The sequence below is a fragment of the Exophiala dermatitidis genome (assembly GCF_000230625.1).
Source record: "Exophiala dermatitidis NIH/UT8656 unplaced genomic scaffold supercont1.5, whole genome shotgun sequence".
Taxonomy (NCBI): Eukaryota; Fungi; Ascomycota; class Eurotiomycetes; order Chaetothyriales; family Herpotrichiellaceae; genus Exophiala; species Exophiala dermatitidis.
In genome coordinates, this window is record NW_008751650.1 from 402,674 (window position 1) to 425,930 (window position 23,257).

At 52.3% G+C, this 23,257-nt stretch overlaps 10 protein-coding genes across 10 annotated transcripts; 6 read left to right on the forward strand and 4 right to left on the reverse strand.

The window, feature by feature from the left end:
- Positions 1-796: 796 nt before the first annotated feature.
- Positions 797-2,150, reverse strand: HMPREF1120_05749 (uncharacterized protein; the record flags this gene model as incomplete). The annotated part of the gene is made up of 2 exons (XM_009159935.1): positions 797-1,260; positions 1,313-2,150. 2 exons carry the CDS (start codon positions 2,148-2,150, stop codon positions 797-799), a joined length of 1,302 nt encoding a protein of 433 aa, XP_009158183.1.
- Positions 2,151-6,447: 4,297 nt separating this feature from the next.
- Positions 6,448-8,422, reverse strand: HMPREF1120_05750 (nucleolin; the record flags this gene model as incomplete). Its single annotated transcript, XM_009159936.1, has 5 exons — positions 8,400-8,422; positions 7,662-8,348; positions 7,304-7,612; positions 6,763-7,251; positions 6,448-6,706 (listed from the first exon to the last, which is right to left on the reverse strand). Exons 2-5 carry the CDS (start codon positions 8,291-8,293, stop codon positions 6,448-6,450), a joined length of 1,689 nt encoding a protein of 562 aa, XP_009158184.1. The 5' UTR covers positions 8,294-8,348; positions 8,400-8,422.
- A 520-nt stretch (positions 8,423-8,942) lies between these two features.
- Positions 8,943-10,668, reverse strand: HMPREF1120_05751 (uncharacterized protein). Its single transcript, XM_009159937.1, has 2 exons — positions 10,109-10,668; positions 8,943-10,059 (listed from the first exon to the last, which is right to left on the reverse strand). The coding sequence occupies exons 1-2, from the start codon at positions 10,503-10,505 to the stop codon at positions 8,972-8,974; spliced, it is 1,485 nt and encodes a 494-aa protein (XP_009158185.1). The 5' UTR covers positions 10,506-10,668; the 3' UTR covers positions 8,943-8,971.
- A 1,210-nt stretch (positions 10,669-11,878) lies between these two features.
- HMPREF1120_05752 (uncharacterized protein) lies at positions 11,879-12,136 on the forward strand (the record flags this gene model as incomplete). The annotated part of the gene is made up of 2 exons (XM_009159938.1): positions 11,879-12,034; positions 12,086-12,136. 2 exons carry the CDS (start codon positions 11,879-11,881, stop codon positions 12,134-12,136), a joined length of 207 nt encoding a protein of 68 aa, XP_009158186.1.
- Positions 12,137-12,804: 668 nt separating this feature from the next.
- HMPREF1120_05753 (40S ribosomal protein S22) lies at positions 12,805-13,472 on the forward strand (the record flags this gene model as incomplete). The annotated part of the gene is made up of 2 exons (XM_009159939.1): positions 12,805-12,944; positions 13,213-13,472. Exons 1-2 carry the CDS (start codon positions 12,812-12,814, stop codon positions 13,470-13,472), a joined length of 393 nt encoding a protein of 130 aa, XP_009158187.1. The 5' UTR covers positions 12,805-12,811.
- A 473-nt stretch (positions 13,473-13,945) lies between these two features.
- Positions 13,946-14,377, forward strand: HMPREF1120_05754 (S25 ribosomal protein; the record flags this gene model as incomplete). Its single annotated transcript, XM_009159940.1, has 3 exons — positions 13,946-13,948; positions 14,012-14,069; positions 14,142-14,377. The coding sequence occupies 3 exons, from the start codon at positions 13,946-13,948 to the stop codon at positions 14,375-14,377; spliced, it is 297 nt and encodes a 98-aa protein (XP_009158188.1).
- Positions 14,378-14,410: 33 nt separating this feature from the next.
- HMPREF1120_05755 (dihydrofolate reductase) lies at positions 14,411-15,897 on the reverse strand. The gene has a single exon (XM_009159941.1). The coding sequence runs from the start codon at positions 15,548-15,550 to the stop codon at positions 14,777-14,779; it is 774 nt and encodes a 257-aa protein (XP_009158189.1). The 5' UTR covers positions 15,551-15,897; the 3' UTR covers positions 14,411-14,776.
- Positions 15,898-16,119: 222 nt separating this feature from the next.
- On the forward strand, positions 16,120-17,664 carry HMPREF1120_05756 (uncharacterized protein; the record flags this gene model as incomplete). Its single annotated transcript, XM_009159942.1, has 2 exons — positions 16,120-16,968; positions 17,026-17,664. 2 exons carry the CDS (start codon positions 16,120-16,122, stop codon positions 17,662-17,664), a joined length of 1,488 nt encoding a protein of 495 aa, XP_009158190.1.
- Positions 17,665-18,221: 557 nt separating this feature from the next.
- HMPREF1120_05757 (uncharacterized protein) lies at positions 18,222-18,739 on the forward strand (the record flags this gene model as incomplete). Its single annotated transcript, XM_009159943.1, has 2 exons — positions 18,222-18,269; positions 18,353-18,739. The coding sequence occupies 2 exons, from the start codon at positions 18,222-18,224 to the stop codon at positions 18,737-18,739; spliced, it is 435 nt and encodes a 144-aa protein (XP_009158191.1).
- Positions 18,740-19,447: 708 nt separating this feature from the next.
- Positions 19,448-22,474, forward strand: HMPREF1120_05758 (transcription factor SPT20; the record flags this gene model as incomplete). The annotated part of the gene is made up of 1 exon (XM_009159944.1): positions 19,448-22,474. The coding sequence occupies one exon, from the start codon at positions 19,448-19,450 to the stop codon at positions 22,472-22,474; it is 3,027 nt and encodes a 1,008-aa protein (XP_009158192.1).
- Between the last annotated feature and the right edge of the window lie 783 nt (positions 22,475-23,257).

Genomic DNA, 23,257 nt, shown 5'->3' on the forward strand with positions numbered 1-23,257 from the left:
GGGGACGGCGGCGGCACCAGCCCGATGGGCATATTTCGAATACTGGTACGAAAAAGAGAGCTAGGGAGGAGGTTAAGGAGGCTAGGCAGAAGAGGGCCAGAATCGAAGATGAGGAGGATAGGGAGACAAAGAAGAGGCCCAGAGGGGATGATGAGGAAGACACGAAGGAGACCAAAAAGAGGGTGAGGGTGGAGGATGATGGCGCCAATAACAAGAAGAGGGCCAGGGAGGAGGACGATGAGGATACGGAGGATGAACGACGGCCAACCAAGAGGTTGAAGATGTAGAAGTTGTCAGAGACAAGGCTGAATGATGTACTGCTGGCAGTACGGAGTGCGCTATGCCTAAAATGAAATGTCACGTGGTACTCCTGCAACCTATCAGGTTGGCCATGTGTAAATTGTGGGGCGGTCCCCTTTTCGCAAGGCTGAGGAATGGCAGTCAGAATAGGGGGTACACCATCTTTCCTTCGGTATATGAATATTTGCTAGCACGGCGCTCTCTATGACTAGCAGCAATGGAGCCACTTGGTGTAGGAGGGCAACAAACACACAAGACTAATTATAGTACCGTACTAGCCAGGAGGACACTGCGACAAAGTACAGGTGCGGGAAAAGTGCACAGCGGGTTCCCCGTGACAATTTTGTTCAGCAAGATAATATTTTTGCTAAGACCCATGTATCTGCTTTTGTGCATCTCTGTCACCATGTTCATCACCATTTCCCACCATCCATTTGTGAGCAAAATACCATACATTTAGATGTTTTGTTATGTTTCCCCTCCCCGCCGTTTCCACCTATCTCCCCGGTTTCACCAACACATATGCACGTAGCATCGTCCTTGTTGCCACATGCCCATCTGCAAAATTCCTCCTACCCATGACCTGTGGCGTGTATGCCAGCCGTACTGTGGCACTCTTTGCCACCAGTTGATCCGGGTTCTTGGGCGCTTGTGGATCCTTTGACTCCATCGTATTCTTGTCGAATGGCTGTCCGTGCTGCGGAAATTCAAAGCGGTATTCATCTGGCCCAGAGAACATGTAGAACGCCAATTTGTGTGCTTCCCGCATAAGACTCAGCATATCCTCCCAATCTCTTGCCGTCTTTTGGTGCATCATGGGAGTGATGTCCTCCCAAAGTTTGTTGCCCCTTGTTTTGGCAAGGTGTGCGAGAAATCCTTCAAAGCGTGGATTCCGCCTGAGGGCTGCCATTTGCTGACCCACCGTGGTGAGCAGCTGATGTTTGACTTGTGTAGGAGTCGCTGCAGGCAGAGTTAGCAGGCATTACTAATATGAGTAAAAGTAGGTACGTACATTGGTAGATTTGGCTGCGGCAGGAGTCAATAGTCCGGTCGATGTTTCTGTCAAAGCCAGAGAAGCAGTCCGGCTTCAGCACGAATCTCATGATCCACTGGAGTATCAGTTTTGTTACCAAAAAGTATCGGGTCATTGGCGTAGACATGAATTGGTAGGCAGTGTTTCTGGTTGCTGCATTGAGAAGGACATCTTTGAGCCTCTGTGGCATGGCATTGTCCTTTGCCGTGCTGGGCACATTGACATGTGCAACAGCGTATGCCTCTGCCATAGTCCAGACCTTGGCAAATTGTCTCTGGACTTCTGCGAATTCCGGCGCACCCGATGTTGTGGCTTTTGTTGCCGGGCTCACCTTCGACTGTTCTTGTCGACGTGGTTCGCCGCTATGACCTCCACCCGTGGGTGTGGTCTGATATCCCATCGGGATTTGTTGTACCTGCTGCCCCACCATCGGCGGGTTGAACACAGGCGGAGGTGGGTTGCCTCCATAGCGCACAGGAGTAACACAATGCTGCCTTGGGGTGGAAAGAGCTGCGCTCTGTGTTCTGATGGTGGCCATTTGTTGAAGGTTTGTAGCCTTCAGCTGGTTGATTTCAGCCTCCATCTGCAGCAATGTCTGCCGCAGATAGGCTATTTCCGAGGTACTTCTGTGGCCTTCTGCCACTGTCATTGGCATACCAGCCCTGTTTTGCACCAGAGCGGCCAACTCTTGCTGTTTTCTGGCGTAGGACTGCTCCGTATGGAGCAGTTTCTCCTGTGCCGCATTCGACACAGGGGTGGTGGCAGAGGCCTTATTTGGCATACCACCACCGACGCCGCTGCCGTATGGATACGACATATTGATCTGGAAGAACAGAGGGTATCAGCAGTGCTTAGATGAAGATGGTAGAGCGCAGGCTGTAGGGTCAAATAGGATGGAGACTGTATGAGTGCGGGCCTCTTGTGCAGTCACGTTCTGATTTCAACTTTCTGCAAAGGCGCTCCCTTTCTGAAGACCGGTTTTCGTGCGACAAGAATGGGAGAATCGTTCCAAAGGTGGCTGGGTCTAGGAAGATGAGTGCTCACCAAGAATTAAAATAATTCTGTGCTGAAGAGAGGTCAGTAAAGGTTCATGTACTAGCAGCAACAATCTGCGCCAAGCTAAAATGGACGACGTCGACGAAGGCGCAGGTAAACCGAGGCTTCAATAGTAACACGCTGCACTTGTTCGAGAGGACTCTTGAGGTTAATTCCCTTCGGAGATGATCAGAATCCAAGGTCCCGAAACCAGACTTTTTGTGTGTGCCGAGATCCTGGGCTGTCGCAGAGCAACAGTGGTCTCACCGATCTGTTCCTGGAAGGTAAAGATCCTGAGAAGTTGATATCAGCTGCACGAATCCAAGGTCCAAAATAGGTTGCAGAGAGAATTGATCTCCACTGAATAGCGTGAAGATGATTGACCGTGAGACTGAAGGTGAAGCCAAACCCTGAGTGTTCGAGTTGCAAGAGAAATTCAAAGGTTGAACAAAGCAGAGTGTTTGGTGTTTCAAGTTGGTAAGGAAGGTTGTCGAATGAGACTCAACTCTTTCGACAACAAGGACAGAAAGGTTTAAAGCTCAACCCAAAGTCATCCCCATCAGTGCTTGTGGAGAGGAAGAAAGAATGAAGAGTTTGAAGGGAGGAAAGGCAGGTTTAAGTACCCTTGATGGGACCTCCTGTGCAGTGAATTCCTCGACATCTTGTCACTTCACCAGGTCAGAGGCAAGTGACTGATGGGAGGGTGAAACACTGTGGTCTATCAGGCTCCATGCGGGAACATGTGATCTGCATGCGGTAACATGTCCAAATCACCACAGGCCGGTGTTGTGGTAAGGGTTTCATATCAGGAGCATGTCAGGCCTGGGTGGAACGTCTGAGCTGGCTGGAAGTGAACTTGTGCATGGCCAGTGACACTGCAAAGGTGCTGTCCAGGCATCATGCGGCGATTGTTTGTTCGGTCCAAGCTTCCTTGTTGCCTGTTGAGGATTCAGGCCATGAAGGTAGGTTCCGATCCAACTGAATTGACTGAAATTGTCCTCTTGAACAGGGCTTGCCTTTTGGATATTGCAGTCTTCCTCCTCTTGTCGACGTCGTCCAGAAAGGGCAGAAGGGTCCGAGGAATGAGGAGGACGTACCAGAAGCACATATTTAGCCCCCCACAGAGGGAGGCAATATGATATTTCTTTTTATATATCATAGCCTTTGCCAGGCGTCAGCTGTCTTGTGTCAAGTTGATGTATGTGCAGCAGATCTTACCAAGAGAGGCAGCAAGTGCCTATCTCTGTGTCTCAAAGGACACTTTGCTCCGCACCACAAGGGCGATGCATCCTCAAAGGTGCATTCAGATGCACCGCCCTTGCTCTCAGGCTGCAAAGGATAAGAAACCTCTTGAAGAGGTGTAAGGGAACCAAGAATGCAGTGCCTGATGGCGAGCAGGTATGAGGAAAAGAAGAGAGAAAGAGAGAAGAGGAGAAAGAAGGTGGAAGGGGTTTTTGAGCTCGACTCGTGGGCTCTAACCCGTTGCAGCCGTCAACGCAAGCAAGCACCAGCCGCAGAGCAATTGCGGCTCATTCATGCGGCTGATGTCTAGGGAGGGACGCAAGAGACGCTGCAAACGCTCATGGCCGTTCTCCTTTCCTGTCAGGACACTATGACAGCAATAGTCCTCCCCTGTCCTTCCTGAAAGCGTTCCGTCACCCCTCTCATGCCCTTTCCTGGCCGGGGCCAACAGACCGGGCACGAACAACCATCAATCATCGATCACAGCAGACGAACACCCTGTTGGTCTGAAGCAATGCACGCCTGAGCACCCAAGAAGAAACAAAAATGCACTGATCATGGCCAGAAGGACGGACAAATATTGCCCCACGAGCCGTGCAACAGGCCACAATCCTGATCGAACGATCCTGCTCCTCATCTGCCATCCGCTCCGGATTTCACTTGCTCAAACTATGCTCAGAGATGCCGATGATCTTTTGTGGGAGATATGGCTTTAGAACGTTCCTCTGGATGTTGGATCATCAGGCAGTGATCCCTCAAGCACGATCCAGGCAGTTTTGAAGAGACAGACATGGGCAACATCCAATAGCCAGCCGCAAGATGAAAATGACCGCCACGGGGATGTCTTAACGGTGTTGTTCCCGAAGATGATGGAGAGGATACAATATCGAGAGTCGTTCCAGGGTTTCCCGGCTGGAGCGTCAACAAACCTCTGTTGATGATTCAGGACGCTGATGTAAACCTTCATGGCCGACCGTTCTCACACCCATCACACTGCTATTTCAGCAAGAGAAAGATAAAGGATTCGACGGTCTGACGAGTCTCGAGCCGGGCCATAAATTCCACCGTGGCAGCCATGCGGCAAAACCATATGAAGAGAATACATATTGGCAAAACCAAGATGATTGAACAAAGGCGGCAGTGTCAATATAACTAGGCGATTGTGGAAGAGGAAATGTTGCATAACAACTGATTGACAGATACCAGAAGGGCCAAACACCACAATTCCAGAGCTCGATTGAGGCGGGTTCTCGAGGATCTCGTAGCTGGCCTACCGAAGTGTGGCCACCCAGTGGTAGTGCACAATCACCATTCTTGAGACACGCCAATCGAACTCACCACACCCCGGAGGCCGGCTACGCCCTGGCCCAAGAAGCCTGGGCTCGAATCGAGTACGTGCAAGAGGGCGGCACAGTCATGGTTCCGCTTAACGTATCCGGGACCTGCTCCGTGAATTTACGTGAGGGATCCATGTGAGTCAAACACGTGGGCGGGTCAGCTCAGAGGACAGTCACAGCCTTGCCATGAGGTCGTCCAATACCCAGACACTGCGACCGACTCACGAGGCCCCAAAAAACGCCGAACGCGGTACAAGCACTGACACTCACATTTGGTCAGGGCATCAATGGCTCTGGTTCAGTTCTCCAATCCAGGTGAAGCGGGAACGGGGAATACAAGGAGACGCCAAAAGTCGAAGATCAGACCGTATGCGTCAGGATAGGTTTCGCGTGTCCAGAGCATAGGCGCGCCAGATTGGTCAACGAAGACTAGTCATTTGCGAGGCTTTTGTCAGACCAGGCTGTGGTAGCTCCACAATTGTTGTTAAAGAGACAAGCCACTGCTGGGAGGTCAGGCGAGCAGGGAAGACAACGCTGCCTCTTGCCACACCTGTTAATTGGGTCGACACCGATAAAATTCCCGCGATGCCGTTGGCGGGGTGTGGTCAAGTTCTGCGAGACTGGCTCGACAAATTTCTCCCTCGGAAAAGCCAGCGAAACTGTATCAAATCCGACACAGGAACCGGTTTCTTTCATGGCGTGAAGGCACTCTGGAGCAGTCAATCAATATCAGAAGCGCGGCACCATTACTTCCTGGAGAGGGGACTGCGTGTCGAGACCGATGGTTTACGGTCTATGCATGTAGACCATGACAGCTTGACTGAGGATTCGACAGCGTCCCCTGATCGTCACGCTGGGTCGACATGAAGGTCCGATTGGCTTCGAGGACGTTCTTAACGGATCGGTTTCTTCAACAGGTGACGCTGGAGCCAGATACGGGGCGCGGACGGCGGGATTGTAGCGGAGAATACGTTCTGTACGCAAGTCATTGACAACAGGCAGGAACAGTGTCTACAAACTCTCACGTAGCGGCCGACGGCCACACGAAAACGTGTCAGGATAAGATACGAGGAACCACATCAATTTCAAAGTTTCGCTGGCTTAGACTCATAACACTTTTGTGATCTGCAACACTCTGGACTTAAGCGCAAGTCATCAATTCTGGTGAAGCACATCAAAGAACAAAGACCTACCAGCGCCCTGGCGATGAAGCCGAAGTAGGGCGGGATGAGCCATTTCCCATCTCAATGATCAGATCGTGCCTGTACGCCCTTTCGTGAAGATCACAAGTCAGCATGTCGAGACGATATCTATTTCAAGGTCAACCTTAAAAGTTTTTGTGGCTCCAGCCACCTCGAAACCGTCAAGCTCATCCTCCCGTCCTTCAACGAGCGCAGACTGTGGACTAGCATTACTCCGCCCTTAGATGCCGTTGATACATGTTGTCGACCTCCCGGTATTCTGCCCTGGGCACCGTCCGAGATCGGTTGTTGCGCTTTATCACAGAGCCTTGGTCCTCGCAAACAAACTGCTGTAGACGGCGTCAACAACGGGCTGTGCACTGATCTGCCTACCGCCAAAGTATCGGCCGTTAAGGCCCTTGATGGCATTCTCGCCCCCTGAGACGCGTTCGAATTTGAGATAGATGTCGCCTTGTGTGTTGGGGTCGACGGAGATGTGTACAACATGGCCGTATTTTTCTTCGCATTCGGCACGGACGTCGTCTTCGAGTTCTTTGACCCAGTTCTCGCCTTCTTCCCTGTTTATAGCATGTCAGAAGAGTCATCGCAAGAGAGGGAAGAAGTTAGGACTTACTCAGCAGGATCAAACATATTTCGCAGGAGAACACATCTGCTCGCCTGACTGACATTGACAGGAAGAGGCTTGCTTTCTTTCTTGGGTAAGACGGCTGCTCGTTTTGTTTCGGCTTCATGGGCGGGTTCATCAGTCCTAGCGAGTTTCCGCATCAATGCATCTCTGCTATAATTGTTGAAGTTCACGCCGGCCACGTCCGTATCGTCTAATGCACTCGCATTTCCAGCACCCTTGTCATTGTCACGCCCACCTGCACGGTCGAATGCACCCCCGGAGCCGCCGGCGTGAGCACCACGACCACCAAGGCCGGAAAATGCAGAACCCTGGGATCCACCGGAGTGGTTTTGTCCTTGGAAGCGTTGCAACAGGTTTGCGGTAGACTCGGGAGTGAACTTGTCGTTTCCAAGGCCGACTCGGATCGGGCGCCCTGCGAGGTCAAAACCATTCATTTTCTCAAGAGCCTCACGAGCTTGATTGGGATCGCGGAACCTGTGACAGCATCAGTAAGTAATATTCGTCGAGCGTGGTACAGAATACTTACTGCACAAATCCATAACCTCGGCTCCGTCCAGTCTCGTCCTTCTGTAGTTGAACAAACTCGAGCTCACCGAAAGGCTCGAAGACATTCTGCAAATCTTGCTCGGTAATGCTGAAGTGGATGTTCCCAACATAGAGTCGGTGAAAAGGGACCGAGTTGTGGTGACTCGTGCTTGCCTCCGGGTTGCGGGCTTGTCGGTTTTTCTCTGCTTCAGTGAGTTGCGCAATGATGGGAATTCCGAGAAGCTTCTGTCCGGTCATCTGGATCGCAAGTGGTACAGACTCTTCATTTTTGAACTCAACATATCCAACCCTAGACACCATTAGCACTGCATGTAGGCGAGGAAGATGGGTGAACTAACCCTTTAGACCGTCCACTGACGCGGTCTTTGACAATTTGGGCCTCTTTCACGGGGCCTGCTTTCTCAAAGAATTGAATCAACTCCTTGGTCCGAAGACGAGCAGCAAGTTGTTGGACGAAGACTGTTCTCCTGTCACGTTCATCTTCAGTGAGCTGTGGTTCTGGAGTTTTGCTCTTGACTCGTTTTCTGGGACTTCCCGAGCGGCGTCGGTCACCTCGCTCACGCCGGTCCTCATCATCCCGCTTCGACCGACCTCCAGGCCGGTAATAAAAGCGATCGTTGTCAGGAGATCTAGTTCTTCGACGGCGATAGTCATCATCACGTCTCGAACGTCTTCTGTCATCATCCCGGCTACGACTCCTCCTCCTGCTACTTCTGTGACTTCCGTTAGCACTGCCGTGGTCGCTCCGTGGACTTCTTATGCTGTCGTCCTCCAAGTCTCGACGATGTTCACGACTCCGGTCACGTCGTTTACGATCCCGATCGCGGTCACGGGAGCCATCTCGATCTGTATCTCGATCGCGCCGCTCAGCACGCTCACTGCGGTGGCGGTCATCGTCCGGCTTCGGAGAATTCTTCACTTCCTCGGCGGCGGTAGAATCGAGGAGCGCCTCCACATCGAGACCTGACATTTTGAGCAGTGGTTGGTGGGCTGCTCGGTAATCAGCGTTGTAGAGGGTGGGTTCACTTGGAAGTGGTCAGAGTTGGTACAGGGAGCAAGGTCGAGCGCAGGCAAACCCTTGCAGTAAGTTGTGCGGTAAGAGCCTCAATACGTGGGCTTATCCTTTTCCAGACGCGTAATCAAAATCCGGAGATGTCTTCCTTGTCTGGAAGTCTGCTTAAGGACTCTTAAAATTCGTCACGGCTGATAGAAGACGGTTGAAGAAAAAGCAGCAAGCTGGCGCAGTGATGGCTGGGTACTAACGCGAACAGGATTAGTCAGAGTGATGAATGAATTCACGTGAATGTCGCCTCGCTTGGCGGCAGGATTACATAATTGCGACAGACCACATCAGCTGGTGCGCATCACATTTCTACTTCTCCTAGCTCTGATTTGTATCTTCTGAAGCCAGTATGAAGGGAGGGATGATCTCAATATCCTATCACTCAAAGCTCCAATAATGCCTGCGCTGGTCCGATCACATCCGTTATCCTATGTTGGAAGGGATCTCGTCAAGACGCAACTTAGTTCCACGGCAGAATGACCTTTCCTCCAACCCCTCGGAACGGGATAACCTCTGCTAGACTTCAGTCGCTTACCGCCCCGAGTAGGCTGTTCGTCCTCGACTGTGTAGGGGGAAACCACAATGCTACATGCCCTTCGGGGCCGGACTGTTGACAGCGGTAAATCCTGAACTGTAAGTGCGACCAAGACCGGTGTCCCCGACCACAGCTCCGTCCTCTCCCTCAGGCTCGATCACATCCGTCTTGTTGTGCTTTGGTGCGATATGTCGTTTGGTGGCGCGGTAGCCAGACTGTGTGCGGCCGCCATTCGAGCGCAGCACACTCTCGTCGCCTATGTCATCTGAACGATCATCCTGAGAGTTGGCAATATTGGCAGTTTCGCAGTACTTGCAGATGAACACTTCGCCAACAGAAGCGATGTTGTCGAGGCCAGAGCATCTCATATGGACCACCCCGAACATGCACCATGACGAACTGCAGCGGATCATCCAATCGCCATCTGGTGGCTCCCCACAGAAGCAGCGCAGCGCAGTGTGGTCGCCCGTGTCAAAAACCACTGACTTGGCGTTTGCACCGCTTGCCGGCGACTTGATGTTTCCAAACTGGTTGGAGGCTCTGCGATACTCGAGGCCCTGCTTCTTGTATCTGTTGCGGAAAGGTGAGATGTCTCGTCGCTTGTGGATGATCAGCCCTGTCGATTCTGGATCTGTTTTCTCGAGAGTCCTCATGTGCTCTTCTTTTCTGGAATCCTTCTCCTTGACATCTTGTAAGATGCGTTCAATCTCGTATTGCTTTTGTCGTCGCAACAGAATGCCTCTTCTGGTGTTTGAACCTGTTCCCGGACTCAAGGGCGCCTCTTGAGGAAAGTACATCCACTTGAGTTCCTTGGTTTCGAGGGTGGGATGCAGTCTCTCCGCTGATTCGTGCACAGCTTCATTGTCATACGCACCATCGACAACCTGCGGGAACAACCGTTGCGCCATCTTGTTTGCGAACATGCGTTTCAGTTCTTCTTCGAGACAACTGAAACAGTAATGCACCGTTCTTAGCTGCCCTGTGGTCAAGGCGGTGTTTGGATTCCAAGCTTCATTCGTTACGATACCCAAGAGGGCTCCGAAGGGGATGAGGTTCAGTTCATATTGACAGGCAGGAGAGGAGCAAGAGTAGATGGTCTCGGGATCACTATGTTCGCGCACGGTGAAGCGGTGCCGATCTATAACGTTAGTCAACGCTGCAGGGATATTCAATACTCAGATGCTTACCAAAGACAAACTGAAGCGGCTGATCCTCAAGATCAAGTCCGACCGCCGAAATTCGTTTGTTGTTGACTAGGGAATTCCAGTCGAACACCGCTGGTCTTCGTTGGAATTGCCGGTCCGACGAGGCTGTTTGCTCAAGCTGTGTGTTGGGACTTTCTACTTCTGGCGAAGTTTGATCTGCAGAATCGCCCTTGTCAAAAGGCAGATGGGTGCTGGGGACAACAACGCCGTCCAGTTTTTGGTGCAGTGTTGGGTTGGCAGAAAGAATGTAACTGGAAATGTCTTGCTCTGTCATGAACGAGTCCTCGTCAACCGACCCGGCGAAACTGGAAAGGCAAGCATCATGACAGAAGTACACGAAATCCCTCGCCACAATCTGCTGAAGAGGAGGCTCCGACATTGGGACTGGAGTGGTCGATTACCGTCACAGCAGCGTTGTCTGCAATGTTGCCCTCTGGAGGGTAGTATCTTGTTCAGAATGCAGTCAAGGCAGAATAATGGGACACAGGCAAACAAGTGGCCGTCGCGTATGGCGTGTTGGCATTCACTTCCGCGCAGGGCAGTTCATTGGTGCAGTGCATCACTTATTTACTTGGACACCTGGAAATCGTCTACAGATATTGGCGGCACGCAGGGATCAGGTGACCATATTGCAACGACTCCCGCCCTATGGACAAGATCTCCCTTCAAGAGAATCAAGATATTCAGCTGTATTCGCCGTTTCTTGGGGCGTATTGCAGCTTGAGGCTTCGCCTTCTCTACTGTTGGTCGAGAGCCGTCCGCTACAGTCTTAAGGACGGCACACTCCTCAATGAGTCTGCGGTGAACAGACTGACGCTTCAAACACCTTATCCTGCCTTGTATTGGTATGCACTGTCAGTCCATGCGCCACCGTTCCCATATTAGTGTTATGTACCACCAGTCTTCGAGGCTGCGCCGTTGACATTATTCTCTCCACCGTGCCTCAGGACGTGTTTCGCGGCTAATCAATCTCTCTACTCGATCTGCTGAACCTTCCCACCTTCGAGTTGTTGAAGGACCACTTTTGATCAGTATGGAAAATTGACCAACTTTGGTCCACGTATTTTATTGTCATTAGATCTTAAAGGCTCTTAACTCGATATTGGACCTTGCCTCCCTGCGGGCTCAATGGTGACAGTGAAACTGTATGGCGATATCTGGATTATTTGTAGGCTTAAAGCGATTGGCCATTCATTTTGAACATTAAATGAAGGATGTACTACTACTACCGTTGTCCATGTTGATGCGCAACAGTATCAAGCATGTAACCAATGTCCAAAACATCGACATGATGGTTTCTTGCGTATAGGACCCTTTTTGATTCAGTCCTGATCAGCCGCAAAGAAATTTTGCCCGGTAGGATATCTGTTCCATGTTAAACGCACGCCGCCTTGCCAATCATGCTCAAAATGAAGAGGAACAGCACCAACATCAGCAGTATGAACTAAGCCGATTATCATCCCGGGGGTCGGTTCCCGCAGAGAGAACCTCACGCCTGCCGGATACCAATGTACCAAAGAAAAGAACGGCAGCCGTTCGGTCGACGATTTGGAAGAGCCTGCCGGTCCCTAGTCTAGCGATCTTTGATGATATCCCGCTCTCACATGCACGAGATCATCTCGCCAACGAACGTGTCTTTCTTGCATATATCAGGACCTCGGCTACAATTGCGAATCTCGCCGTATAGTCATTCTCCAGCTTTACCGGCTAAAGCACAACCCGCCACCTCATGGCAAGCTGAGCGATTATGCGATGGGCCTTCCAGTGGCGGCTGCGTCGCTGGTCATCGCTATCATCGTCGCAATCGTCGGGGCTTGGAGATTTTTCGTCTGCCAGAATGTTATGGCAAAGAGCCGGATCGTTGGAAGTGGGGCGGTGGTGGTTGTGCTTACTGCTCTTACCGCCTCGGTAAGTCTGCCTAGTACAATATTCAATTGCATCTACTGATGAACAAATCAGCTGCTCGGAACTTATTTTGTTCTAGCAATCATCGTTGATCCTGAGATCTAGGAGTCATCAATTGGGGTAGCAGACGGCTGCGAGAAGATGGGTAGATCGTCATTCTCCTAGCCGAATATTTGGAAACCCGAAGATGGAGACCTGACGCGCAGGACATTCAATGAAGGGCATTCAGCAATGATACAAGAGGGTTACGACTAGAAATGGTAGCACTGCCCATTGTACACAGTACAAACACGAATCAAAAGCCGGGACTTGAGGCTTCGTCGTGCAAGGCTGTGGTGACAAGGCTGTAAATGGCTGAAGCATTTTGATTGGTCGAGATGCAAATGGTAGCCCAGTTGGGACTAGTGGAAATAAATCTTGGCGAAGCACAATCAATTTCCACCTGCTTTTGGAGGCAGCGCAGTTACAATCTCCTTCCACGACCCAACATCGACAACTCCCTCTCGTCAACTCTAATTCCCTTCCTGAGGTATGTCTGAACCCGGGCCCTCTTCAGCTAGCCTAAGATGAGCAATCTTACTGTTGTCCTGGTCTGTGACGTTTCCAGGACAGAATTCGCAGTTTTGGATACGCTCATCTTTTGCGACACGAGCTGAAGAACCCTTGACTGGGCACTCTTCGTGCTCGAGGCTACTGGAGACTAACCATACCATGTGACTGCAGACACCTCAAGTCCTCGTCTTCACGACTTGAGAATCTCAACACCACAACACCGCCAACATGGTCCGAACTTCCGTCCTGAACGATGCTCTCAAGAGCATCAACAACGCCGAAAAGGCTGGCAAGCGCCAAGTCATGATCCGACCGAGCTCCAAGGTCATCATCAAGTTCTTGTCTGTCATGCAGAAGCACGGTACGTCCATATTCGCGCAGTTTCGCACCGTCGCAGGAAGAGGGGGAATTCCAGGTTGCACCATAGGGTCGGGCTGATAACTAGGCGGTGGTTCAATGACTTCTCAACAACCCCTGCCCTTTAAGTGCCCGAGAGATTAAGCTTCTTTCGCGGTCGATCTTACACATTTGCTTTCCTTTCCCCATGTTTGTACATGTTTATTCGGCCGCGACATTTCTGCGACATATCCCCATGTCCCCGACCACTTTACTGACGGACTTGTCTCTAGGCTACATTGGCGAATTCGAGGAAGTCGATGACCACCGCAGCGGCAAAGTGGTTATTCAACTCAACGGTCGCTTGAACAAGACCGGTGTTATCTCTCCTCGCTACAACGTCCAACTCCGCGACCTCGAGAAGTGGGTTGTCAAGCTGTTGCCATCTCGTCAATTCGGCTACATTGTTCTCACCACCAGCGCTGGTATCATGGACCACGAGGAGGCCAGAAGAAAGCATGTCTCCGGAAAGATCATTGGTTTCTTCTACTAGATACTTGAACTGAGGCATACCACGATGGCACGAGCAAGGGCGAAAAAATACCCCAAAAGTTTGACTTGAAAACGGCCTTCATTGGAGCCACTGTCACGAATGATCCAAATAGCGCAACTACCCAATGAATGGCAAATACAAGAGTTGTGCAGAATCGTCGTCGCCGAACGCATTGCAGTGTAGGCAGTCTGGACTGTAAATCTCTCCTCCGGCGCTCCAATAGCTGTCTGAATGCCCCAGGATTTATATTGCAGAAATGTCGTAGTACCAGTAGTACTGTGCATTACCGCACGGCCCACATACTAGTACGCTGCGCCTGCCGCCTCCCACTGCAAGTCACGCTCAAACCCAAATGCCAAGACTCATGCCCTATAGCCATTTTCAGAAGTGCGGGCATAGAACTTCTCATCCAGCTACAAGTTCAACCTCGCTCTCCGATCACCTTACCATCCTTCAAGACAAACACCGCAACAATGGTACGCATGCGCTCGCAAATCGCTAGACTCGAGTGAAGGACAACTTACTGACGATAATATTAGGCGCCCGCAGCATCCTCCGGCGGCAAGAAACAAAAGAAGAAGTGGTCGAAGGGAAAGGGTACGTTTCCATCTCTTGCATCAGTTTAGGTGTACAAGATCAAGTGGCTGACTTGCGATTGCATCGATACAGTCAAGGACAAGGCCAACCACGCCGTTGTTCTGGACAAGGCCACTTCCGACAAGCTCAACAAGGACGTCCAATCGTACCGCCTCATCACCGTGGCCGTTCTGGTCGACAGATTGAAGATCAATGGCTCGTTAGCACGAAAGGCCCTTGCCGACCTTGAGGATCGCGGCGTCATCCGCAAGGTTGTCCACCACCACAGTGGCAGCATCTACACGAGAGCGGCAGCCGAGAGCGATTAAATGACCATGCCTTCGACCGGCCGGGGTGTCTCTCAAAACTCGAACGATCTTCTTGCCTGCTGAATTCAAATCAACTCTCTGGCGACGAACCACGGTCTGGCTACCTTCGCGGAGCAGGAATGGATGGGAATGGCTTTGGGCGCGCAGAAGATCCCCCCAAAATGGACATGAGCAGAAACAACCGATGGAAGCAGCCATCAGCACGACAATGTTGAAGCTCTTCGCTTATCACAGCAAGTCCGCTTCAGATACGCTTCTAGATATGTGACTCAGCGTACGAACTCCAATGAGAATGTCTGAGCTCTCGGCCACAAATGGACATCACGTCTCTGCCATTGTTTTTTCTATCCTGAAAATGTTTCTCATGCGTTATGCAACGAGGCTCCTCCCATGATTGTTTTATTGTACTGGTTTGCCGGGTGTTTTGTTGTCTGCCTTCTTCATGTTCTTCCTCTGCGGCCTCCCTTTCTGAGCAGCCTCGCAAAGCTTGGGTGGTTCTCCCGTGTACTCGGACACGTTGACTACCTTTCCGACCTCGAAGTATTTCGGATGGTTCTTGTAGAATTCTTCCCACTTTCTTACTTCCTGCAAGACGCGCTTCTTTGCATCCCTCCGCTCTTTCTCTGCCCGCGTCTTCCTTGCTCCGCTTGTAATCTCCTCTTCTGGATCATCGATGGGTATATAGATCTCCTCGGCTCCCCTAAGATCACCAGTTCGATCCTCCAGAAAACAACCTGTGACAAACGCTCTACTGGCATCCCTGCCAGCAAACACTTCGTAACTTCCACCAGGACCGTAAGTGTGCCTTCCTGCACTAACGTCGAAGATTGTTCCATTGATTGCAAGATATATCGGCTTTTGTGGGTCGGTGCCATTGAACTCTGCCAACTGTTCAGGCGTTAAAAGTAATGGACCCTTCCACCAACGAACAACTTGCGCAGGGTGGGAGAACCAGGGATTGTAGTTCCAAAACAACGAGGACCCAGACGTCAGGTAGTATGATAAGGCGCATGAGACAGCGAATAGAGTAATGATAATCCGCAAGACGTCGAGAAGGGATATTGCGCGGTCAGTGCCTTCCTCGATCTCGCCAGCTTGGGACTTTTGAGTCCTGTTGGTGTCCGGCGATGGCTCAATCTTGGGTCCTCGGCGCCGTACAGAAGACGACTCCATCTTGCAGGCTGGGAAACAGGTCGAAGCGGTTCCGCAGGACGCAGATGTCTTTGTTGAGCTGATGGTGTCTGTCTCGGAGAGCGGCGGTCATGCTCCAAACAGCGCATGGGTTACTGGTCTGCGTGCTAACAGACCACTCGATTGGCACATGTGGGGGATGCGCCAACGCGCCAGTTGCCGCAGGCTGGGAATGATTCCATACTGGATTCGGAGAGTGCCAGCTTCAAGTGCGCAACCAGCCACGCGGATTCATATCTACCAGCTCCAGCGCATCCTCTCGTACCCGTGCACACTCTCTCCTCACCGCTACCCTACTGATATCTATATCTCCGTCAGCGACATTTTTGGTCAGTGCGTTGAGTGCGTCAGGATCTCGAGGCCGCGCCAGTTGAGAGCGGCAAGGATACCTCGGTACCACTGGGCAAAAGCCAGCAGACAAGCCGATTCCTGACTCCGCCTCAGGCAAGGCCTTGCGCCTTACAATTGCATTGCCTCGTATTTGGAAGTCCTTCCAGTCCCCTTGATGCCCGTCACGGCCTTCCCGGCCTAGTGACACGGGCATAGACATTATGTCCTACAAATACACTGTGACGGAGCGCAGGCGGAGAACCACAAACGCCGGTGGTTACGGGTATTCAGGTAGCAGGTCAACGCTTGGATACTGGGTACCGCTAGTACTCACCGTGACTGCTGCAACGGTCGGCTTGGCAGCATGGATTTGGAGTGAGCGCCGCGATGACGAGGAGGACTCAAGTGACGAAGAACAATACCCGGGAGGTGTTCCGCCGCCTGACTATGCGAGCATGAGCGGAGCGGTGCCTCCTGGTCCAGCAGCACCTGGTGGCTTTCAAGGTCCTATGATGCCTGGACCTCAGCAGCCTGGAGGGTTTGTGGCTCCAGCACCCGGGGAATTCCAGGGCCCGCCAGGTGCACCGCCCGGCTTCCCGGGCAACGAGACACAGTACACTACCGCTCGTTCGACTGCAGTGGAACAGCAAGAAGGTTCTGGCTTGGTTGCCAGAATGTCCAGTGCACTTGGCTTTGGCCGATCGACGACGCCTGTTCAGGATCCTTCTCAGGGTCAAGGCCAGTCATACGACTGGGCGAATAACCCAATCTCGTCCGGAGTTGCAGCAGCGGGGGCGATGTTCGGTGCCGCCATCAGCTCGTTGAGCGGAGGAGGCCCTGAGGCCTATGAAGACCACGAGCGGTGGAGTGAAGAAGCAGAACAGCGAGACAACGAAAGAGAGAGAAAGCAAGGCATACGGCGCCGCGGTACGGCGGAGGAGTTCTTTTCCGGAGAAGTTGACATTCCGAAATATGCATCTATCGCAAGACAAAAGAGGAAGAATGTTGCCGTTGTCGTGTCTTCGGTCGGTCCAGCGCTTGATGATGAGTCCGACGATGCTGATCACGCCGTAAGTATTCCCCAGTTACCAATATGATGATGTCGGCTGACCAAATATCGAAAACAGTCTATGCTCGCACATCTTGCGGAATATATTGACCCGGACACGACAAGAGTCTTCGTTCTCATTTATGCTCCCAACCTCAAGGACCACCCGCTCTGTCCAATCGCTGCAAGGAGAGCGTCACAGTCCATAACATCGTCATTTTCAAATATCAGCCAGACAGACGCTCAAACACCGGCTCACACCCCAGGGGAATTTCCCTCCAGGACCGACGAGGCCATTCTGGCACATGTTGATCCCATGCCGATCGACGAACCACCCTCCCTTTACAAAACTCTCTACAGCCAAGCGCTAGAGATTGTAGACCAGGAGACTTTAATCTTACCTTACACCACCCCTCATGGCCACAAACACATCTTACGAAGTCTTGCTCCTGAGACAGTCTACATCCAGGAATCCCTCTGCGGACGAGATGGAGAAATTGTGGCAGATCTTTCCGGCTGGGTTCGGCAGACAGTTGTTGTGATCGGTGATGAAGGTGGTCATGGTGGATTGGTCGACACCGACGATGAATCGGTTGCCCAAAAACCACAGACATGGTGGCAAAAGGAGGAGCGGACCGGTCTTGGAAAACGCGTCGCAGTGGTGGAGAGCCTCAAGGTTGGGGAGGACTGGCAAAGACGTGTGGACGGGAAGGACTAGTCCGTCGTCCGTGATTAATAATGCCCATTTCGATTGTTTCTTGCACAGCTGTATTCAAAGCCGTGACGCCCAAAATAGAATCCCGCATTTCCACTAATTATCGAGGGCTGCTATTCGTTTTGATTTGAGTATTGCTGAAGCGGCTTCCTGACACGCTTTATCCTTATAGGAAAGAAATGTAGTTCGGAGCAAAGGCCAATCAAGCCATCAGATCCAAGACTCCGTATCTCCCTCAATCAGGCCATCTCAACCCCGTTGCAACACAGTTCCGATTATGGTACTCATCTGTCCATTGTACAACGGGATGTACGATGTATACTATAGCTAGTAATCAAAGAAGCCAACATCGTGCGGTAATGGTCTTCAAGTGGATGGAATGACCCACCTGGGCTTGCGGCCCTTCGCACGAGTGTCGTCCGCTGACAAATGCAGAATTTGGGTACTTTGGGATTTAATATCAAGTGCACGGAGACGGGAGGGACATCCTTCTCGGCTTCCTCTCAAGGGCTACTGTCACTCGTTCTTCGAAATATCCTGGCCTACGAGGAGGCGTCACCATGGCTTCAGACCAGCAAAGGGACAAAATACAGGCATGGCTTGAGGCAGTAAGTGACACGCATATCTCATGATGCCAACATCTAGTTCGCTATAAGCATCAATACGACTAACCCATCGGTCGGTCTTGCAGTTTCATCGAGGCAGTGCCAGTCTCGATGCAGAGTCCTGGTGTCGTGAATTCATGACCGAAGATATCGAACTCCAGTACGCCAACAATCCGGTTTTGAAAGGGGCCGAAGTGCGAGCCATGTTTGAACAAGTCTTTCCGCAACTGGACTTGATGGAGCACGAGATTTTATACTTCGACTTCGTCGCACCGCGCATATACCAGGCAACGCGCATCCGGTACCGTGTGAAAGGAGACCTCCCCTCTCAAGATATCAGTATCCCGGGGTTTGGAGCATTCTACATGCGTGAGGGCCATGACGGTTCTTTTAAGTGCTATCGGGCAGAAGTGTACCTTGATCCGAGCCCTGTGTTTGCAAGGATGGCTGAGAAGAGTGCTGAGCAGCCTTGACCTGTATGGACCAGGGGCGGAGGGAGATATGTGGTTTAGAATTCTCCAGGTGGAGCTGACAGAAAGGAGATGACGCGCGATTTTGTCTCTGTGCAAACGGGCAAGATATCAGGAGTTAGATATAAGACATCATGGACTGAAAACTGTGGACGTGAGCGCGAAGAAGATGGTGACCCTCGTATTAAAATATACAATATGTACAGTAGTAGATGGCTCTCGAGGCTCCGAGTCTCATGTGAAGAAATCTGTACATGTAAGCAACCCCCACGCGCGAGTCATGCAAGGCCAGCGAAAAGGGGGGCAACTGTGAATCAAGCGGAGAGACGCAGGCACGTGAGGCCGGGGCGGACTGCGGCCAACGCCAAGCATTTGGGACCTTATCGAGACATCGACCGAAGCGTGTTGCGACTGCGCATCGGTTTACGCTCAAACATTTGCATATTTCCATCTTACTTGCGCTATGTTTTCTATAATGTCATAGTCGCACTCTTGACAGACTCTGATATACCCAGAGCGAGTTCGGATCCACCGAGAAACCTCCTGCAACGGTGCCTGACTGCGTCTACTGCCCCTCATGATGCGCGTCTGGCCACAAGCGTCGCAGACTGGCCGAGCACCTTCCCCAGAGGTTTACACGGCTTCGGAGTAGGAATTTGACATACTTGGAAGACCGGCAACTGGGAATAGCGCGGGGCACTTCTGTCCATGATGGCTGCGGTTGTGGCTAAGCCGAGTGGCACGGCCACCAAGATGAAGAAGCCGCCGACGCCTACGGTACATACAAATGGGAATGGCGGCAAGGCAGCACCGTCGTCCTCGCCGGCGAGCGCAAGGAAAAGCCTACCAGGCCAGACCCCGACCACCGCGTCGTCCACAAATAACAGCACAACGGCTAATGGCATGGCCCGACCGACGCGACGTCCCCAACGGCCATCTACGCGGAACAACACAGCGGACAACGCAACTCTCGACAAGCGGGCGGCCAAGAGAATCCCGGAGCCATATGGTTCGTCTGTCGTAGACTCAAAATGCTTTGGAGCACCGCTAACACCACAATTTATAGTGCCCAAGGAATCCTACATCCTGCGGAAATTCAAAGGATGTCCGCCGTCTCTAATCGTCCATCTGCACTCTACCCACTTTCGCTTCGATCAGCAAGACGGAAGCTTCAGTTATCATTCCGAGATGCGCGTCTTCATTGAGCACCTTGCAAAAGGCACCATCCCGCATGACATGGTGGAAGAGTTTCGGAAGTCAGATGTGAAATACTACGACGGATGGCTGATCGTCCGGGTTGTTGATCACAAATCGATCTCCAAGGACTCCCTCGCCTCGGAGACTGGCGGCGACGACGAGAAACCATTTTCAATACACAACTACAACCAATACATCACTCCGTCACCGTATGTACCGTATCCAGCTAAAGAACAATCAGCGTCCAGATCACCGCCTCTCAAACAGGAACGAAGGGAATCTTTATCGAGCGATGCCAGGGATGGAATCCACTCCGATGACACTGTCGATGCTGCACCGAAGTCGTCGAAGCCCCAGCCGAAAATCTACCATGTCGCCCTCCGACCGACGATTATGTCTCGTCATATGGACCTCGTGCTCGATGCCATGGCGCCTGATCCTAAGTCGGTTAACCGGAAGCAATCACAAGCCAATGCTGCGAATCGGCCAACTGGGTCTGCGGCGCCCCAAACTCCCATCTCCGGTGTGCCGCAGACACCGTCGTCCGACAAGGGACCTCCACTGAAGAAGCAAAAGTTGAGGATAGACCCGAAAGATCTCTTGGAATATGAAGCACGAATAGTCAATGCTACGGCGCCGCCGTTATACTTGAACGCAGTGGACAGCCTCGAGGAAGCTGAAACTCTGATCGACATGCTGAAAGATCCTCTATGCAATGAGCGGCCCCCTTCACCGAAGAGCCGTAAGAGGACCGTCGCCGAACTTGCTGCCGAGGATGCACATGCGAAGGAACAGGAACGATTCATGCTCGTTATGGATGAACGGACCGCTGGCGGCACTGGAGCAGCGAACTCAGGCGCCGTGGATGGCCAGGCTGCGGCGGCACTCTTCCAGCCACGCTTCGAAAAGTTTAATGCACTTGATAATATCAAGAGGGAAATTGCGGAACGAAAGCAGCGCGAGAAGGACCGACAAATGCAAGAAGATGAGACCCGGCGGGGCCAACAAGAGCGGCTACAGGAAGAGGAGAGGAAACGAATAATGATCCAACGCGCACAAGAAGCCAGAGCCTTGCGCGCGCGCGAAATGCAGGCCGCAATGGCGGCTCAACAACAGCAGCAGGGCCTAGCCGCGCAAAGGTCCTCTCAGCAAGTCAATGGGATCCCTCCGAATATGCAAAGCCAGATGATGGCCGCCCAGCAACGTGGCTCCCCAATCATCCGGCAAGGTACCCCTCTTGCGGCTTCATCGCCTGTCGTCACGAGCGCTGCTCAAGGCGGGCATCCTATGGCTGTGTCAGGCTCGCAGCAAGGACGTGGGTCACCCCAGCGACCAGGGTCTGCTGTACAACATGGCCACCCCAGCGCGCCAATGGCCAGAGCCCCTAGTGGGCAAGGACCTAGCCGACACGGCACGCCTCAGATGCCCCAGGGTACGCCGAGGAACGCAACTCCCATCCTGCGGCAGGGAACTCCCGCACAGCAAATCACTCAAGCTAGTCCACATGGCAGCACTGTGGCCCCGACGCCCCAAATGGTGGCTGCCGGCATGATGCAGGGAATGCAAGGTCAATCCGCGAATGGCATTCAACGGCCGCTGAATCCCCAGCAAGTTGCCGAGATGCAAAGGCGTCATGCCTTGCAACAACAAGCGGCACAGCAGGCGGCTATGCAACAACACATGGCCAACGGAACGCCCCAGATGTCGCAGGCTCAACTCTCGCACATGCAAGCACAGCAACAAGCTCAAGCCGATCGACAGGCCGCCATACAGCGGCAGCAAGCTCAACAGCAGCAGCAGGCCATGCAGCAGGGCACGCCGCAAAGTCAGCATATGTCACCTAACCCTCAAAAAGCCTACAATCAGTCTGTGGCCGAGCACGTCAAAGCTCAAATCCAAAACCTTCAACAATCGCAGCACAGCTCACCCGCTCCCACCCACATCACCCCTCAGCAGCAAGCTTCGCAGTTAGCACAGGCTCAACAGCAGCAAAGGATGCTAGCCGCCCAAGCCCAACAAGCTCAACTCATGGGCGGCGGTACACCACAGCAGCAACAGCGTTTGCAACAAAATCCTGCAGTGCAACAATTCTACCAATCTACTCTTGCAGCCTACACTCAACGGTTCTTGGGACAGGCCGCAGCAAAGTATGGCGGCAACACGAACATGCTGCAACCTAACGAGATCCAGCAAGTTCAGACACAAGCCAAAACGGCGGCTATGGCAACTTTGCGCCGACGCCAGGTGGAATTGAACAACATGTCTATTCAGCAAGCACAAATGCGCCAGCAACAAATTGCTCAGCAACAAGCCCAGCAGCAACAGCAACAACAGCAGCAGCAGCAGCAGCAGCAGCAGGGCGGCGGAATGCCCAATGGAATGATGGGTATGAATTCCAATATGGCGGCAGCTCTTCAGCAGCAACAGGCACACCAGATGCAGCAAATGCACATGCAGCAGGCCCAGCAAGTGATGGCTGCGCAGCAACAACAGCAGCAGCAACAACAGCAGCAGCAAGGCATGCAGTATCAGCAAAGGTAGTGCCATGATTCTGCGTCAGTTGTGGACGTGTCCGAGGGAGGTGGGGGGAACCGACATGTCCTTATTGGCATAGCAATATTTTGTGCACTGGCAGGCTTCCTGTTTCTCTCGTTTTGCGAACCGGAAAGTTGACGCCGTACAATAACCAGCATCCTGCAGTCCATTCTTATCCTCGTTGACTCGTACTGGCCGGTCCGGACCAACCATGCACCACCTACAGCCTGCTTAGGTTCCGGGATCGAACTTTGATTTCGGGGCTCTTGTAAGGACAGCCCTTACATCGGGGAGGAATGGGCCAAGCCAAATGGATATCGGAAGCTACTGATTTAAGTCGGCGAGCATTGCAAAGTCATGGAGTCTGGGGGAGGCTGGGGATGAGCATCAAACCGATTACGGAGAGTTCAGGTTTGCGGCTACGAAATCTAATGAAATGCATGGGAAAGCGACATGACTGGGGTTGCATTTATTGACGACTCGAAGGAGTCTGCGCCACAACGTTCGTCGCGGCCGATGCGCTTCACAGACCAGGGAATCGGAGCGCGAAGATGTAATGCAAATGGGATCGAATGCAGCGCACCCTCCCAATGGGGCGGGCACAGCATATGGCTATTCTTAGGTACCCTTGATCTTGCCTTTGCGTTGATATGGCACCTGGCTTTGAGAGTGAACTGCAAGTTTGCATGGCTCTGCATTTTCATCCTCGGGACGTGCGAAACCGGGTTCCTATACCCGTCTACCTAGGTACTACTAGTAGTATGCTGACGTTCATCACTCAGCTATATG